The sequence below is a fragment of the Ursus arctos genome, unplaced genomic scaffold (assembly GCF_023065955.2).
Source record: "Ursus arctos isolate Adak ecotype North America unplaced genomic scaffold, UrsArc2.0 scaffold_21, whole genome shotgun sequence".
In the NCBI taxonomy this organism is placed as follows: Eukaryota; Metazoa; Chordata; class Mammalia; order Carnivora; family Ursidae; genus Ursus; species Ursus arctos.
The window spans coordinates 42,366,542-42,384,370 of NW_026622886.1; the positions used below are offsets into that span (position 1 = coordinate 42,366,542).

Consider the following 17,829-nt stretch of genomic DNA (forward strand, 5'->3'; position numbering starts at 1 on the left):
GAGAGGGGAAGAGAGAGAGAGAGAGAGAGAGCCTGCTTTTTTTTTGTTTTTTTCAATTGGAGTATAACTACAGCAAAAGAAATTTAGATTTCGCTCCTCCCACCTCGTCATTCAGGTGAGTTCATCATGCATTATTCTGTTGTACCTTCTCATTAAATGACCAAAAGGATAATTTTGCTTGTCGAGGTTCCTTACATGCTTTGAAGGTAACAAGTGTGATTTATTGCTAAATGGCGTTTGGCTCTGTAGGAAGTAGGTTTTACCCGGATGAGTGTTTTCCTGAAAACGAGTGCCATGAGTCAAGTTCTTACTCCTGCTGATACGTGTGATATCCATCAACAGAGGAGTTGGCAATATTTGCTTGCTTCCTTCCCTTTTTGAAAAATGAACATAACCTTTTCTGGTTTGTTAGCTGAACGAAAGGGTACATCAGCATTTCGTCTTACTTAGAAATAAAAGTTAAAAAATCATCAAGTAAGTGTCTACGAGATTATATGAAAAAGAGAGAAGTAGTATCTAGTCCTATCTTTGGTGTTCTAACAGAAGCTTCGCTATGGCGAGCGGGTTGGGCGGTGGGTGACGTGTACACAGTGTCGAACACCGCGCCCTTCCTACGGGAATGCCCGACGTCACCAGCGTGACACTTTCTCGTCTGTGTGCAGTGCAGTGATTGACTAAACCCGACTCAGAGTTTTTCCTCACCCACCCGCTCTTGCTTATCAGTTCAACAAACTATTAGTAGGTTAAGAAAAAAGAAAACAGTAATTAAAAGTTGCATTGTTAAACTGTGTCCCCTGTGTTTACAGCAGTTTTTCACTAAACCTGGGACTGTGAAGGGATTACAAAGAAGGTGATTAATATAGTCCTTTTTAAGGTTATGTGATTTCTCCCCCCCCACCCCCCGCCCCGCCCCCCGCCCCTCCCTTCCCCACCCCAGATGAAAGTGGAAAGACCATGGCAATAGAGAGTAAGTGGTCACTGCAGTGTCTTCTCCCTTCAAAAGATCCAACTGCTGCTGAGGTAGAAATTGCATGTCGGCGCCCCCTAATCCTCTTCCGCGGACTCTTGTGAGGATGTCTCTTCAGTCTCCTCCTGGAACACACAGAGACACAACCATTACACCGTGTGGGCCGTTCTTACCGGTGGTTCGGAGATGACCTGTTTCCACAGCCCATTATGCTGGCTTCAAAAGAGGACGTGGAGGATTGGCAAGGCCTCATTCCCAGGCCTTCTTAAACCGTAATTGAGGAATCAAGGTGTTGTTTTTTCCCAGAGCAGTCATTAGCCGCTGTTGACTTAAGGCTTGACATCATGGCGGCTGGTCAGCAAATTCAATTGTTTGCAGTTCAGAGAATGTCAGGCCAATGTAAGCTTACTCACCAATTAGAGTAAAAAAGAAATGGATAGATTTTTTCCCGACAGCATGCCGGCCATCAGTTTTAAAAACCAGTGCACAAGTAAGCAAAAAATAAAGGGAAATCCTTTCTTAAGACACAAATGAACCCGTCCTGCTGATATTGGCATAGTCATAGCAGATACTTTTATGATGCTTGCTAGATGCTTTTTTAAAAAATTTTTTTATTAAAGATTATTTATTTATTTATTTATTTGACAGAGAGCCAGAGAGAGAGAGGGAACACAAGCAGGAGGAGTGGGAGAGGAAGAAGCAGGCTCATAGCGGAGGAGCCTGATGTGGGGTTCGATCCCATAACACCAGGATCACGCCCTGAGCCGAAGGCAGACGCCTAACGACTGAGCCACCCAGGCGTCCCTTTGCTAGATGCTTTTAGGCATGCTTTGTTATTGTTCCCATTTGATAGACAAGAAAGTCAAGACATGGCAAGGAATGAACCCAAAGTTACAGACAGAGTAGGGCCAGGAATTGGGCGCGCCTGGGAGAGGGTGGCGAGAGCTGACTACTCACTTCCTTTCTAAATCGAGTTCCTCATCCTTGTATTTATTAAAGCACATTTTAAGACAATGAGCAAAGTTTGGCATACCGGCTGGACGTCAATACTAAATCCACATTGACCAAACATTTAATGGTGGGCTGGCCAAGCAGAGAAAATCTAATATATATGTTTTTGCAGGGCCTCCTCTTCATATAAATCTAATTCTTCCTTCTCTTTTTCTTTTCTTTTTTTTTTTTCCTCCCCGATCCCTTATGGCTCTGGAATTTGTTGGAGTTTCTGCAAGCTGGCTTGAGCTGCACGGTTCTCTTTCCCTTTGCTTATTTAACAAATGTGCAGTACCTTTCAGGACATGGGTGGTAAAGCGGAGACAATAAACATTTCTGATAAAAGTGTCGTTAGTGAGAGGATGATTTTTATCAAATGCTGCACACTGTCTCATAAGACGGCATGTGAAAAAGATCTGGGAGAAGAGGTAAACATTTACTCCTGCAGCAAACTGAGCCCCTTTAAGAATGGCCAGCTTAAAACAGCTTATAACAGTCTTCATACTTTAATAGATTTGATTTTCCACATGGCTTCATTTTGTCTGGGTGGCTAACTGACACAATTTATACCTCTCTTCCTTTCCCAGGTCACTACAGTACACCATTCAGCAAAGCGTGCTTAAAGCTTGTCTGCATCATATGACCAAACTTCCATTCATTAGTGTTTGAAACACTTCAGCTGTGAAGGAGCTCCTAAATGCTACCATGTGTGACGCTTTTGCGTAAGAGCAGCGAACGGGAGGGAAAAAACCCACACGAACCGGCACTCACACACTCACATGAATGTGTGCGCACACACACACACACACTCACACACACACACACACTCACACACACTCTCTCTCTACCCGGGGCTTTAATCACAGACCACTGCTTACTGCAAACCCCTTGCAAAAGGTTTCAAACATTCTCTTCCCCCAAAGACGGAGAAAGCTGTAAATCCTGGGAATAAACACACATACAAATGAATGGATTACAGCTTAAAAAATAAAACCACAGCAGCATCAAGTCATGAGATTTCACACCGGTTTTGTTTAGTCTGCTTCGGGTTATGTGGGAAATGTGGAACGTATGAGGCTACCTCCCCTCCGTGCCCAACCCCCAAACTGAGGGCTCCACATATTTAAGCAGCAGGTTTATACCTCTTGATAGGCAACAGGCCATGACCCTGAGATTCTCTGTGGAGTCCCGGCCACAAAGGAGGATGTAGCATGATCAAAGCCATACGGACGAAAGAGAGACAAGCCAATGTTCGGCTGCCCTATGACCTTGTCTTTTCACTTAATATTTAAATTCCAGAAAGTCACTAAGCTGTTCGGCAGATCCGCTCTTCATCCTTCCCCCAGTGACTCACTTCTCATTATGACCCAAGGTGTGAACTCAGGGTACTGCTCTGAAACAGACCACAGCATAAACGCTGGCAGGTATCTTTTACTCCTCCTTCTTATGGTTCACAAATTAATAGAACTTGGTCAAGCTGGAAAACTTTCCGGATTTAGCTGTAATTATTCCAATTTCCAAGTGCCCGATTTTTCTATACTATCTGGAAACCAAAGTACTTCCAAATCCGGAAGGAAATAGAACTTTCAGGCCATGAACTTACAAAGACCTTGCAGTAGATGGAATGCGATCGGCTTTTCAAAACATTCCCAGAAACTTTGCTTGATTTGAGCTCTTGAAGCTCCCGATATGTAAGTGGTTTATTTAAATCCCTTAGACACAGCTCAGCTGAAAATGATGGTCCCTCATATTGTTTCCTTTACTTAACAGCATGGATAGTTGTTTGACTAATGAATCTTTCCGCTGACCTTGAAATTCTTCTACTAGTAGCTGTCAGTTAGTCCTGGGTATGTAAGTAGGATGTCAGAGGGTGGGAGCCGCACTCTGTTAACTTTGGGAAGTAATGTGGCTCTCACATGCTCCGAATGATGGTTTTCTCAAATGTCTAGTTAGTGGAGCATTCCCTCGTCTTGGCATGGCCCCGACTGGCCACCCTCCAAGGGACAGCATGGCTGCCAAGCGGATGACGGTGGGGCGTGTGGCACTTCTCACCTCTGCAAACCTCTGTTCTCACCTTTTCAGTGACTTAACTTTTGCTACATGTGTGGTTGCTGTGACAAAAGTATGGATATAATTAAGAGAAGAAAAATCTTCCCTGTCAGGAAAAAAGATTGAACTTGGAAAACCCACCCTCGGCTGCCCTACGTGTCACAGCTGACCAGACCTCACACAGGGCCCTTGTGTGGTGCAAAGTGTGGATGGAAACCAGTGATGTAACGGAATAGGCAGCTGGCTCTGGCGTCCCCAAGGAATCTTATTTCCATAGTAGAGTAGTTGGTTGGGACCCCTGAGATTCAATCCTCTTCAGTGACTTAGAAGACACTGCCACTCCTTCTAGACCACAGCTTGCACCTTGAGATATCTATTTAATTTGCAACATATGGCCAAGGGACCTCTGAGCTTTGAGTAGCCCCCCCGAGAGCAGCTCTGAGGCAATAAGGAGGTGGAGACTCGATAGCCAAGAGTGACCCACATCTCATTAGAGGCTGGTCCGCAAGGTGGGAAGGCAAACAGCAGCAGTCTGGTCAAGGAGGCTAACTGTTGGAATGGGGCTTCAGGAATGCAGGATAAAAAGACTTTTCCAAGTGCAAGTGCACAGTGACATTTTTATGAGCACCAGCCACCAAGACCTCTAAAATACTGAACAGCTCCCAGCTAATCACGCGGCTACTTTACAAAGACAACGGAGGCTTGCACCACATTGGGGAGAAACATGGGAGTGTTTTGGGCAGAAAACCGATGAGAAGGAAAGGAAAGTGGGCAGAGCTGGAAAGCTATATTTTTATTATGACTCCTGGAAAATCGCACTCATTTTGCCTTAGTTTTTCTTTCGTTCGTGAAAAAAAAAAAAAGGAATTTAATAAACGTAACTCTTTCATTGCTTTGGTGAAGCTTGAAAAAACACCCCACTAAAACCTAGAAATATAGTTTGCACTTCCAGCATGTGGCATTTACCTTTGGGCGTACTTCCGCTCATGGACTCAAAAGGAGGAAGAAGACAGCCCCATATCCAACCTTATCTTCGAATGCTTGATGGAATTTTAAAACGTCTTAAGAGTCCAATCGTCCATCTTATTAGCACACAGACACAAGCGAGGGTGTGTGCTGGAGGAAAATTTAGAACTTAATGTGAGAGCCGAAGCTCTGGGTTTAATTTTCAGATGCAGACTAAACAGCAGGTCGGCAGTGGAAGGGAGGCCAGTGAATTCTAAATGGAACCAGGAAACGGAAATACTCTCCTTGCACATTTTAGGAGTCGGGTCCTCGTGATCCCCTTCTTTGCGTGTAGTTAAGGAGAGCAAAATCACAGCAGTCCGTGTCGGCTTTAATAAATCCTTATTTTTTCCTCCTTGATGGCAAAGAATTCTGCAACTCTTTTATTGTGAAATGCTGCAGGCTAAAAATACATCTGAAATTTCAGCTATCTTGCCAATAAGCCTACAAATACCTGGTTGTCTAGGAAGAGTCATTAGCGTTTCATGACAAATTCTTTTTGTCATCTTAATATGTTCAAATCCTTAAGGACTCAGAATGACCCATTTCAGAGTTTTTCACGCTCCTGAATATCTCCACCAGTCCCGTCAGAACAGAAAGAGTGGACTCTCTTTCTCAGCAGCAAGGACCAGAAACCGATTTCTCCAGTTCCATCTGCAGCTAAGTGACCCCGCAAGACCACAGAGCTGAGTTTTTCTATTTCTCTGTCAGATATTTTCATTTAAAATGGATTGAGGCTGTTTAACTTAATGGAAAGTGATTATTTCCTCCAACTAGGAAAACTTTACATCAGATTTTTTAAAAATACGTTACATGGAACATATATAAACCAGATATCCTGCCAAGTGGAAGGCATTCTAGTGGAAATGCTAGGGGGGAAATATATTTTTTAAAGGAGACTGAAGAAGTTAGGATATTTAAGGCATTTGTACCCCATCCTTTCTTTATTTTAGCTTTATGTGTCTAGAAATACACAAGCGTCAGGACTACCTTGCACGCGTTGCCATCAACTTAATAAAGTCAGTGTTAAGGTTTTTATTGAGGGGTGTTTAAGGAAAGAAGGTTGATCCTGGAGGTCTCTGCCCACCAACATCACCCTGACATTAATGACTTGTGTAACTCATGTCATATTCTCACTGCGTCAGACCAGTAATGACAATAGCCATCTAACCGCCCAGCAGGGTAAGAAAAAAAAAAGTGACAACCGAATGGGGAAATTTTGAAGAAAACAAACAAACAAACAAACAAAAAGCCAGTATAAAACCCTGTAAGATCTAGTGTGGAATAATTATTGTTAATTACAGTTACTCATTCTATCTTTATTTCTTTACCTGTGATTCAATGAGAGACTGCTGAGAAAGAAAATTTTAAATAACGCCTCCAAAAGAAAACAGAACAAGACGTCTTCGATTTCTAAAATGCACTCCTGTTTGTCTCATCTGCACCCTTGATCAGCGTTCTGTCACTGAAATTATCGTAAACAGAGGTAACGTTCATCCCCAGGATACTACAGATTTCTTTCCTGGGGTGAAGGAATATTTAACCACTATCTTGAGAAGGGAGTCACACTTTGCAGACAGGGAAATCATTTCACGTGTGAACTCACTTCAAGTTTCAGGATTCTGTAAGTCACCATTTCCGAGGGCCGCGAGCTCTACCAATTTTCCGTGCCAGTTCTGCTTACCGAAGGAGCCTCATATTTGAAAAATAGCTTAAGATGTAGCAAAAGGATTTTTGCATGAAGGAAGAAGCATTCAGAAGAAGGAAATTTATTTCAACATCTCCAAAACTGTTGAGGAATGTTCTTGTTTTTACGCAAAATAGCTTTTATTTTTATTTATTAATTATTATTATTATTATTATAATTTTAGTGAGGGAGAGAGGGGGGCAGAGGAAGAGGGAGAGAAAGAACCTTAAGCAGGCTCCATGCTTATGGCGGAGCCTGACACAGGGCTTGATCTCATGACCCTGAGATCATGACCTGAGCCAAAACCAAGAGTTGGGCGCTTAACCAACTGCGCCACCCAGGCGCCTCAGCAAAGTTTTTAAAAACGATTACGTCAAAGGGTATTTAGTGGTTATATTCCAGACGTGTTTATTGGTGGCAGAGACCAGGAGAAAACTTTTCTCTTACTTTTCTAGGTGTGTAAGATTTTGCATATCTATTTTTTTTTTAAGATTTTATTTATTTATTTGACAGAGATAGAGACAGCCAGCGAGAGAGGGAACACAAGCAGGGGGAGTGGGAGAGGAAGAAGCAGGCTCATAGTGGAGGAGCCTGATGTAGGGCTCGATCCCATAACGCCGGGATCACGCCCTGAGCTGAAGGCAGACGCTTAACCGCTGCGCCACCCAGGCGCCCCAGTTTTTGCATATCTATTGTGTTTACTGCCAGGGAAAAAAACATTTCCGGATTTTAATCAAACTTTTTTCACCAAACATTTTTCATTGTCCTGAGTTAGGACCATTGGTTAAAATTAGGAAATATCAGTAATAGTAATGTCAACAAACAATTTCTCAACATACATTCGAGTGTCCAGCAACCACTTCCTGAATGTAAAATAAGTGTCTTTGAACCAAGCAACATATTGCTATTCAAACATTAAGGTGTTTTTTTTTTTTTTTTTTTTTTTTTTAGAAAGACCAGGTTTTAAAACCAGTTACTATTTATTCATATTAATTTGGGTCAGCATGTTTGGATAATGAGAAGAAAGTCTGAATATTGGATCAACAATTGGTTTTTATTCAACTTACTTCAAAATGCAGAGGAAAAGCAGGCAGACATTGCCATTTTCCTTTTTAACCTCATCTATGGACTTCACCACATGGTTAAAAACAGTCATACTTAAAAAAAAAAAAAAAGTCCTATGGGAAATCTGGCAAGCCCAGAAACACTTAATTTTGCCCTGTGGAGGTTTTTCTATGGCCTGAAATTGAGTGAGGTTCTTTCACTTCTGTTACAAGTTTATGTCATCTCTCGGAGACAGTCCCTGACAAGACACAGCTGAGCTCACCTTGCCCACATTCCTTTATTACAAGGGTTAGCCAAGCTAAGTACTTCGTATGCTTATGGTTAATAATCATATTGATAGGGGCGCCTGGGTGGCACAGCGGTTGAGCGTCTGCCTTCGGCTCAGGGCGTTACGGGATCGAGCCCCACATCGGGCTCTTCCGCTATGAGCCTGCTTCTTCCTCTCCCACTCCCCCTGCTGTGTTCCCTCTCTCGCTGGCTGTCTCTATCTCTGTCGGATGAATAAATAAAATCTTTAAAAAAAAATAATCATATTGATATGTTTCCTTGCCCCACCTCTGTGCGATTATATCCTTGAGCGACTTTACTGTAAGGGTTAAACATTGGTTTCTACTGTGCTCTCTCCTTTTCCCTTGACCTCTGCATGTCAGAGGTCAGAGGTTAAATCAAAAAGTATGTCCTATACAACAAAACAGTGCCACTCAGGCTGGGCTTTGATAGAATTCTTCATGTTTTGCCAGTTGGTACCAAACATTTACTGGCTCACAAAATGTTTTACCAGCTTGAAAGAGCATACGTAGGAAAATAAATAAATCAGTACTCTTTATGGCTTAGGCAGCATAAATCACTGCGTTCCCTGAGTGAGTAGAAGAGTGACTATTTGCAAGTCTGATTTATTAGGAACTATTTACTGCATTGGCCAACGTACCATTTAAAAGACAAGTGTTAGATTGAGAATGCTCTCCCCTCTGTCTCCCTCCTCCTCTCTCCTTTGTATGTCTAGACCAAGAGCTCCTAGTAAAAATGCCTTCTTCAAGGACAAGAGGCTGACTGCAATTCATCAACTTGCTTGTCCCAAAATGAAATCTCTCATTTTGCTCCAAACAATGTCTAGGTTGTCTGAAATATAAACATCCTTAAAACAGCCCTTGAAGTCCCTGTAAAAACATTCAACCTTTTTTTTTTTAAGAGGGGAAAAAATCCCATGATAACCAGGCTTACTGAGAGTTCTTTGCCCCGGTACACACACCCACAGGAGATGTTACTTGCAGGTAAAAACTCTACTTTGAAACAGAAAGCTTTGTTTCTACTCTTTTAGAAAGAGAGAACTTTCCAAACCTCTCCTTGGGAAACTGCAAAGGGGTGGGTTTGTACCTGTCTTAATTGCTAGAGGCGGAGCTGGCCAAGATAGTACAACAATGAGGAAATTGGGGTGAAAGTTAAGGACCCCGTTAGGATTTTTTAAAACCTGTTTTCCCTTTGGGTAGGACGCAGGTGAGGAAAAAAGGTCTGAATTAAAGAGCAGGAGTCATTTCTGATCTCCGCTTAAAGCCTTAAAAGAAGGAAATCAAGAAACAGTAAGATATCCAACCAACCAGCAAAATCTTTTTAGAAGTCGGAGATGGCGGGAGATTTATTCTTACCGAAATACAAACTTGAGAAACAAGGCTCCCTCTACCCATAAGAATAACCTCATACTCTTACGGTGTTCTCGTATATAACAACGACGACAACAAATCCTACCACTATTTCCTACTAAAGTTAAGGACATGATCCATGTGGTGGAGAAGTCAACTGTTTCAAATCGCTAAAAAACGAACATAGTAGCTAATTTCTATGTGTGGCTTAATTTGTCATTTTAAATAAAAATATGGCAGAATTCTCCCAGTAAGCTGTGTTTTCACTGTCTCTGTAATTTAAAAAATTAATGTGACTATTGCGGATTTTTCTCTTTAGATTGTTGAGAGCCCATTAAGGTTCCTGTGAGGATGTGGGACACACCCGAGGTCTCTCGCTGACGGCACCTGCTGGGCTTTTATGAACACAAATCCCTGCAGTAGGGCTTCCCTTAAATTTTTATTCTTCTCTGGACACATGTATTTATATACATAAACGTAGATCGAGATTTTGAAACTTATCGTAATTCTAGACTTGTCTCCTCAGAATGGATTTTGCTGCTTTGTATTCCAGTTTTAAGAAGTGGCGTTCTTGAAGCTATGGGGAGCTTTCAGAATTTGATAGTATTAGAGTGGTTTACAATGGAGTCTTTGTAATTCCATATAAATGTGACATACATACGAGAACAGTGATTCTGACTGCTTTAGTCCTAATGAGAGGATGTAGCAATTACTGTAACATTTCCCCCTTAGTTAAAACAAGCTTCATTTTTAAAAAGTGCAGTGAAAACACCAGAGGTCAAAAAGATAGTAGTTTTGAACTAATGCGAATTCTAGGATTTTGGAGAGTATAAATCTCTGGAAATGAAAAAAACCCAGCATCCAAAAATAAGTCAGAACGTAGCAATACACCCTGGAATTTATATAATTTCGAATCTCTCCAAATTTTCTTGGGAGCAAGGGGGTATGTTCTTATCCCGGTGCATAGATGGGTAAGTAGGGAACAGAGAGATTAATTCATCCAGTGATGGGGCCAAAAAGCAAAATCTAGGTCTCTTTACACAGCGCTGAGCCCTTTTCTTTAGACCTAAAATATTTAATTGTATTAAAATTTTCACCACCTCAAAACAGGATCTGAATGGAGCCCCTTGAAGTACTGTTGATGAAGAGAGGATACGAGCCTGAGTTAATCCAGACTGCCACATGGAAAAGCCATCTGGGAGGGTATTTTGAAATAAACAGATGGAAAAGGAAGAGATCCTTTTGAATGTAGTGTTAAATTTACATTATCCTCCATGAACTTCCACGTAGCCCCCATGTTTATATAATTCATCACTGTATCCTTAGACAATATAGATTAGGAAGCCCAATGAGCTCACTTTTTTTTTTTTTTTTTTAAACTCTGAACTCTTCCTCTGGAGGGCAAATCTGGAGAAAGGTCTGTAAAACAGCCAGATGGATCAGTGAAGACCAACCCAGTTCATCTGTGCTTTCTTTGATATTCCTGATTCTCTTGGGAAAGTATTTATGATTTCTTGGCATATCACTGACCAATTTGCCATCAGTTTCGGCCACATCGACAATCTCCACCTACCATTTATTTGTTTCTGCCTCTCTACTTTTGAATATGCCACTCATTTCATTGATAACATCTTTCTTTCTTTCCCTAACTTACATCTCCATTTTCCCCTCTGCAATTAAACAACACAAACAAAATCAGAAGGCTTCCAGGGGTGCCTGGATGGCTCCTCAGTTAAGTGACCCACTCTTGATGTCAGCTCAGGTCATGATCTCAGGGTCCTGGGATCGAGCCCTGTGTTGGGCTCCCTGCTCAGCGGGGAGTCTGCTTGGGATTATCTCTCCCTCTCCTTCTGCCCCTCCCCCTGCTTACTCCCGCACACTCTCTCTCTTTCTCCCTCAAATAAATAAATAAATCTTAAAAAGTCTTCCAAGAACTATCCCCTTAAGTAACACATGGCATTCCTCTCGTCCATCTGCATCTCCTATGTGCCTCACATACGCTGGCATTCTGCAGTCATTTGTTCAACAAATGTTCAAACGTCTTCTCATGTGTGTTCACCCAGTATCTTCTTCACCCCTGGCTGGCTACACATTAGAATCATGTGGGGAGTTCATAGAAAGAATGATGCTTGGGTCTTCAGACCAGATAATCAGAATCACTGAAGGGTGGGGTCAGTGGTATGCAGGTAAACTTGCTATCCGGGAAAAAAAAGGTCCTGATTTGTAGCAGTCAGTTTCCGTGGGGTAAATACTCACACTGTAGTGGCTTTTAAGCTATCAACCTGACATCACCAAACATACGATTTGAAAGAGATGCTTACAACTGCCTCACAAGCGCTGGCTCCACACACTGCTGGGCAGGGTCCAGGCATATATACACATGTGAGATATACACACACACACACACACACACACACACAAATATACATATAATATATATACACACACACACACATATACATACATACATATACACACAGAGACACACACACACACGGTGATAGATATATACAATATCCGTATATACAATCTCTAGGTTATTCTAATATGCAGCCAACGTTAAGAACCTCTTAACTAGACTACACATTTCTCAGATGCAATGACTGTTTTTCTTGGCCTCATCTCCCCTACAACACCAAGAATAGAGACTGAGTCAATGTCATTAACGGACCACATAAGGTTATTAATCTAGTGTTCACAGCCAGTGATGCAACAGTGAACACTGCAGTAACCTCTGACCCAAATGCACTGACTTTTAAATTTACTTTCTCTTGAAGTTCTTATTGATGAAAAATGAGAGGCTAAATATCTTTGGAATCTCCTATTTAAAATGTTTTTGTTTATATTTTGTTTGGTTTAAATATTGTTTACAAACACTCAAACACTGGGTATTTATTTTTAGTATTCCCTACCACTCTTGGCTTTTGTGGGGGCAGCCATGAGAATTTTGTTTTTTTTCAGTTGAACTCCGCTTTTATTCGACTTAAAACACACATGTAATTATTGACACATTTTCCCTATATGCTTACATGTGTTTAGAAGTTTCAATTTTCTTTCAACCAGCATTTGTAGAGAATAGGAGACACACAAGATTGATTGGATGGTCTTTCCCAGGCAAGGCACCACTGTCCCAAGAGCACAGGGTGTGAAGTACATTTTCAGAGACCACTAGGGAAAAGATCCCATGCATATTGTAAAATATATAAAAGAGCTCTACAAAGAACAGAACTTGGTAACCCATGACCCTGGGTAACAACTTATTTCAGCAGGTTCTGTATGGTGTATTCAGATCTCCTGGGCATCTTTTTAAAAAAGATTTATTTATTTATTTTAGCAGAGGAGGGGCAGAGGGAGAGGAAGAGAGAATCTCAAGCAGACTCTATGCTGAGTGCAGAGCCCAACACGGGGCTCGAGCCCATGACCCCCAGACCATGACCCTGAGACCATGATCCTGAGATCATGACCCAAGTGGAAACCAAGAGTCAGAGGCTCAACTGACAGCACCACCCAGGTGCCCTCTCCTGGGCATCTCTTTAAAACCCAGAAGGGGAGCATAGTGGGACATTTTTAAATGTTAATAACAGCTCACTACTTGGTGATCATGGTTAATTTATTCTTCAGTTTTTTTTTCCCCTTCAAGATGTACTTCCTCAATAAATATGATTCTTATGGTTCTATGTATAGATTATATTTAGGACAAGGAACACCAGGCATAAAGAATAAGAGAAGTATAATTGGCTCCTAATTTTGATGTTGCCAAGACTTCAGAAAATGTGATTCAGCCAATGAGGCAGGACCTGAGGGTTCATCAATCTGCAAAATTGGGATAACTTAATTTCCCAGTTCCCCCACTTTCTTTGAGGGTTTTTGGGATTATCAAAGGTTATGGAATAATGTAATAAACAGATTACATTCCTGTCATAAATCACAATATATTTTTCAGCTAATAAATCCTGTATCAAGTCAATGGAATATGAATAGATCGAAGGAAAGGACAAAATCTGATGTTTAAGAGTTGGCAAAACACATGATAAGATTATTAAATATGTGTTTTATATGAGGCATGGAAATAAAGATTTTATTTTTTAAAGTATTTGCATTTGCTTTGCACACTTCAGGCCTTGATTGTGTAGGTTTTTTGTTTGTTTTTTTAAAGATTTTATTTTTAAGTAATCTCTACGCCCAACATGAGGCTCAAACTTAAAACCTGGAGATCAAAAGTCTTCTGCACTAGGGACTGCACTGGCCAGGTGCTCCCTAGGGTTTTTAATGACACAGTCTCAGACTATGTATTCCTGGCTTTGTCTGGAGGACAAAACAAATTTGCAAGAATACTGTGATGCTGACATAATCAAAACTAGAAAAATTCTAATCAAAGATTTAATTTGGGGTCATATCTTTTTCATTCTACTTTTTATATTAATGGGGAGGAAAAAAATTATAATGACCATCTCTTACCTGAGCAGGCTTCTTCTGAACGACTTGTTGTGGCTAAAGAAGAAACAAACAAAAAAATTGTTATATTTTAAAGGGAAACATACATAATGAAAATAATTAAGTATACACATTTTAAATATAGATACTTGCCTGCAAACTTAAGACAAAAAATTGGTTCTAAAATTAGATTCACTTGAGGAGGGAAAGGGGCTAATTTGTTAATAGTTTGTTCAAAAACACTCAGCGTTCTTGAGATACAATTTCCACACCATAAAATTCACCCATAAAGTGTATAATTCCATGGTTTTTTTAGTATATTCAGAGAGTTCTACAATCACCATCATGATCTAGTTTTAGAACATTTTCACCTCCTCTCAAGGAAACCCCATACCCATTATCGCCTGCTCCCCACTTCCTCCTGCCTTCCTAGTCACCCCCCCATCCCTAAACAACCACTCAGCTTTCTATCTCTATAAATTTGCCTATTCTGGACATTTCATGTAAACGGAATCATACAATATATGGTCTTTTGTGTCTGGCTTCTTTTATTTAGCACCATGTTTTCCGGGGTCATCCGTGTTGCAGCACCCATCAGTACTTCATTCCTCTTTACGACTGAATAACATTCCCCTATATGGATATACCACATTTTGTTTATCCACCCGTCAGATGATGACATTTGAGTTGTTCCCACCATTTGACTATCATGAACAATGTCATGAATATTCATATATATGTTTTAATGGAGACATGTTTTCATTTCACTTGGGTACAGAGAGCTTGGAGTGGAATTTCTGGGTCATGGAGGTAACTCAATGTTACACTTTTTAAGGAGTCGCCAGACAGTTTTTCAAAGCAGCTGCACCATTTTACATTTCCCCCAGCAATGAATGAGGGTCCCAATTTCTCCATATACTTGTCAACACTTGTTACTGCCTGTCTTTTTATTATAAACATCTACTGGGTTCAATGCCACCGTGGTTTTGACTTGATGTTCCCTAATGACAAATGATGTCGAACATCTTTTCATGTGTTTATTGGCAGTTTATATATCTTCTTTAGAGAAATGTCTATTCAAATCTCTTGCCCATGTTAAAGTTTGTCTTTTCTTATTGCGTCGTGAGAGTTCTTTAGCAGAACTCTTTATCGGAATATGATTTGCAAATATCTTCTCTCATTCTGTGGGTTTGTTCACTTTCTTGATAGTTTCACTTGCAGACTATTTTGTTATATTTACATCTGTAGCTCTTAAATTATGTATGTAGTACAGAATTCTCTTTTTTGAGTGAGACATCTGAGGGAAGTTTTTTTCTACCCAGCCTAATTAGTTTTCCAATAATTAAAATATTTGGAAGATATTTAAATTATTCTTGGTTTATGTAAGAGTAGGATCTGAAGCCCAAGATTTTTGATGGATTACTTCCAGCGCTCACTCGCAAGTCTAAATAGAAGGCTTACTTCTGTCTATACGTCACCAGGATTTGCCAACATAACTGAGCTACTCTGATGTGGATCGTGACATGTTTTTGTGGCACAAATGAAAAAAATAAAATCGCTACAGTTCTCTCAAATAACAGAAGTTGGGGCAAATTCACCCTATCGCGGGGCGAAGAGCTCCTATTCGTTTTCTTTCATCTCGGAATTTCTCTGACGGTGTGATGGTCCTACGGCTGATGTACTAAACATGTTAGATAAAAATCATCAGAGCTTTTTTGCTTTGAGATGAACAAGATAAAAACTTTTTAAAATGACAAAACACTTTTGTTCGCTGAAAAGAAAAAGCTCTTCCCTTTGACTTTCAATCACAGGGGAGATGACATCATAAAAGCCCAGATTGCGAGATGATATTTTCTCCAGGTGGTACTGAACCCAGGATGATGAGGACTTCTTGCCTCTTAGGATTCAAAAGTGTGTGCTGAGAGAGTATTCATTTCATAAGAGTCATTTGTAAGGACAGACCACTTTCTTCCTTCTCTTTCTTCCTGCCGGTGACACCTGTACACATGTTTACTCCCAAACCGTTTCAAATCCCCACACATTCTTGCAGGCTGACTGGTTTCTACTGCCCAGAAGTTCCCCTCCTCTTTTGGCTGAGGATCCCGCATTCATGGGACTCCTGCACACTGCGGGGCTCAATGAAATCTTCTGAAAGGGCTGCCAGCTCACCCGATTTTCCATGAATTAGGTCCTGACACTTCAATGAGGGGAAAGACAATGTCTGAACCTCAGCCAGCCCTGGCTCCCGGCCTAGTCCGTGTCACAGAACTCCTACCAGCTGCCCTTCCACACAGCACTTCATACTTCTCAGACCACCAAACAAACAGACCCTTGAATGCTCTCAATGCTGGTTGGGGTGATGGCTGCCAGGATGTTTTCCCAGCCTCTGGCACCCAATGGCTCCAGACTGTGCCGAGAAAGTTTTTTGTTGTTGTTATTTTGTTTTGTTTTTATTTTTATGAATGGCTTTGGTAGAAAATGCAGACGGAAGCATAATACTACAGCCATTCATAAAAAGGGAAAGGAAACAAACTCTAGTCTGGAAATCTTCTGGGACACCAAACAAACCGCAAGTTTCTTATCTTCCTTGGGGTATGTCCTACCCACTGAGTGTGGGTACCTAGAAACCAGTTGCCTCTTAGGATTCTCGTCATCAAAAACATGGTTGGCCACTGTATCTCTAGAAGGACTGAATACTATCAACTATGCATGCGAATCATTAGTGTGGGTGGCAGTGTACCTCCCTGCACCTTAATGCATGAGTCATATTTTACACATGCATTTCCCACACAGAAGCTAAAAGCCTTTTTATTTTAGCATCTCCTGCCCCTTCGTGACCAGGAGGGCCCAGGCCTTATTATTTCCTTTCTTTTTATTTTTTTTACTGGGAAACTAAGGCATAGGGAATCAAAAATAACTTCCCCTAAGATCATTTTCTAAAGCTAACACAACTTGAGTCTTCTATTTCTTTTAATCCCCTGTATAATACTCTGAGGAAACCCATTTTCTTCCTTCACCACTCCTCCGCACAAAAAAGTCAAATTCAAATCCAGATCCAATGCAGGTGGAGAGTGGCCTTGATTTCCACCTCTAGCTGCACCTTCTTCTCTGGGATCTGAGGATTCCCCACTGCCCCCACGGCCAGAGGAAGCCCCTGGCTTCCTGAGCAGGGCCCAGCTCTGGTTTACAAGGCTTCTGGTGACAGGTGAATGCCAGAGGACACGAGTCAGGCCCCACAGGTCCAGCTGATCCCCTCTCCCACTTGGAGACTCTTCCTTCGTTACCAGCTGTGGAGGGTCTGAAGAAGTCCCTTTTAAAGGCATGGATTTCACGATGACTATTCTATTGAACAAGTAGCAAAGTCCTCTAACTTGCTTATTTAGATGATTCTGATGATTCCATTTCTTTTCTTTTTTCTTTTTTTTTAAGATTTTATTTATTTATTTGACAGAGAGACAGCCAGTGAGAGAGGGAACACAAGCAGGGGAGTGGGAGAGGAAGAAGCAGGCTCCCAGCGGAGCGGGGAGCCCAATGTAGGGCTCAATTTCAGGACCTTGGGATCAGCCCTGAGCCGAAGGCAGACGCTTAACGACTGAGCCACCCAGGCGCCCCGATGATTCCGTTTCTAATAACTCTGCACACATGTTGAGTTCATACACTTTAGGCACCTTGTGGACTTGGTATGCAAACTCTAAGTGCACTGAAATTTTAAGTTGCTTGGGTTAAGGCAGAGTTAACCTTTTAAAAAGCTTGTCATGCAAATCTCCACTCAGTTGTTGAATTTAAACATCTCAAACACAGTAGGTAAAAGAGAGCTTCCCAGCCAGAATGAAATAACATCATCATCAACAAAGGACTCTAAAGATCACGTGCTTTGGGTTAATACAACGCTAAAAAAAGACCATGAGAACTAAAAAGACCCCATCACTAGAACATTATCACGGGAAGATTCAGAAAAGCCCTTTCTAACCACTTGGACTTCGAAGTGTGGTTCT

General features: G+C 41.3%; 1 protein-coding gene across 1 annotated transcript in view; it reads right to left on the reverse strand.

Moving 5' to 3' along the window:
• Positions 1–948: 948 nt before the first annotated feature.
• HMGA2 (high mobility group AT-hook 2) overlaps positions 949–17,829 on the reverse strand; it is a 137,955-nt gene continuing 121,074 nt past the window's right edge. Inside the window, exons 4-5 of the mRNA XM_057316429.1 lie at positions 13,859–13,891; positions 949–1,092 (exon numbers count right to left, since the gene is read on the reverse strand). Of these exons, the coding sequence (XP_057172412.1) occupies positions 1,045–1,092; positions 13,859–13,891 (81 nt within the window). The 3' untranslated portion in view covers positions 949–1,044. The remainder of the gene's footprint in view (positions 1,093–13,858; positions 13,892–17,829) is intronic.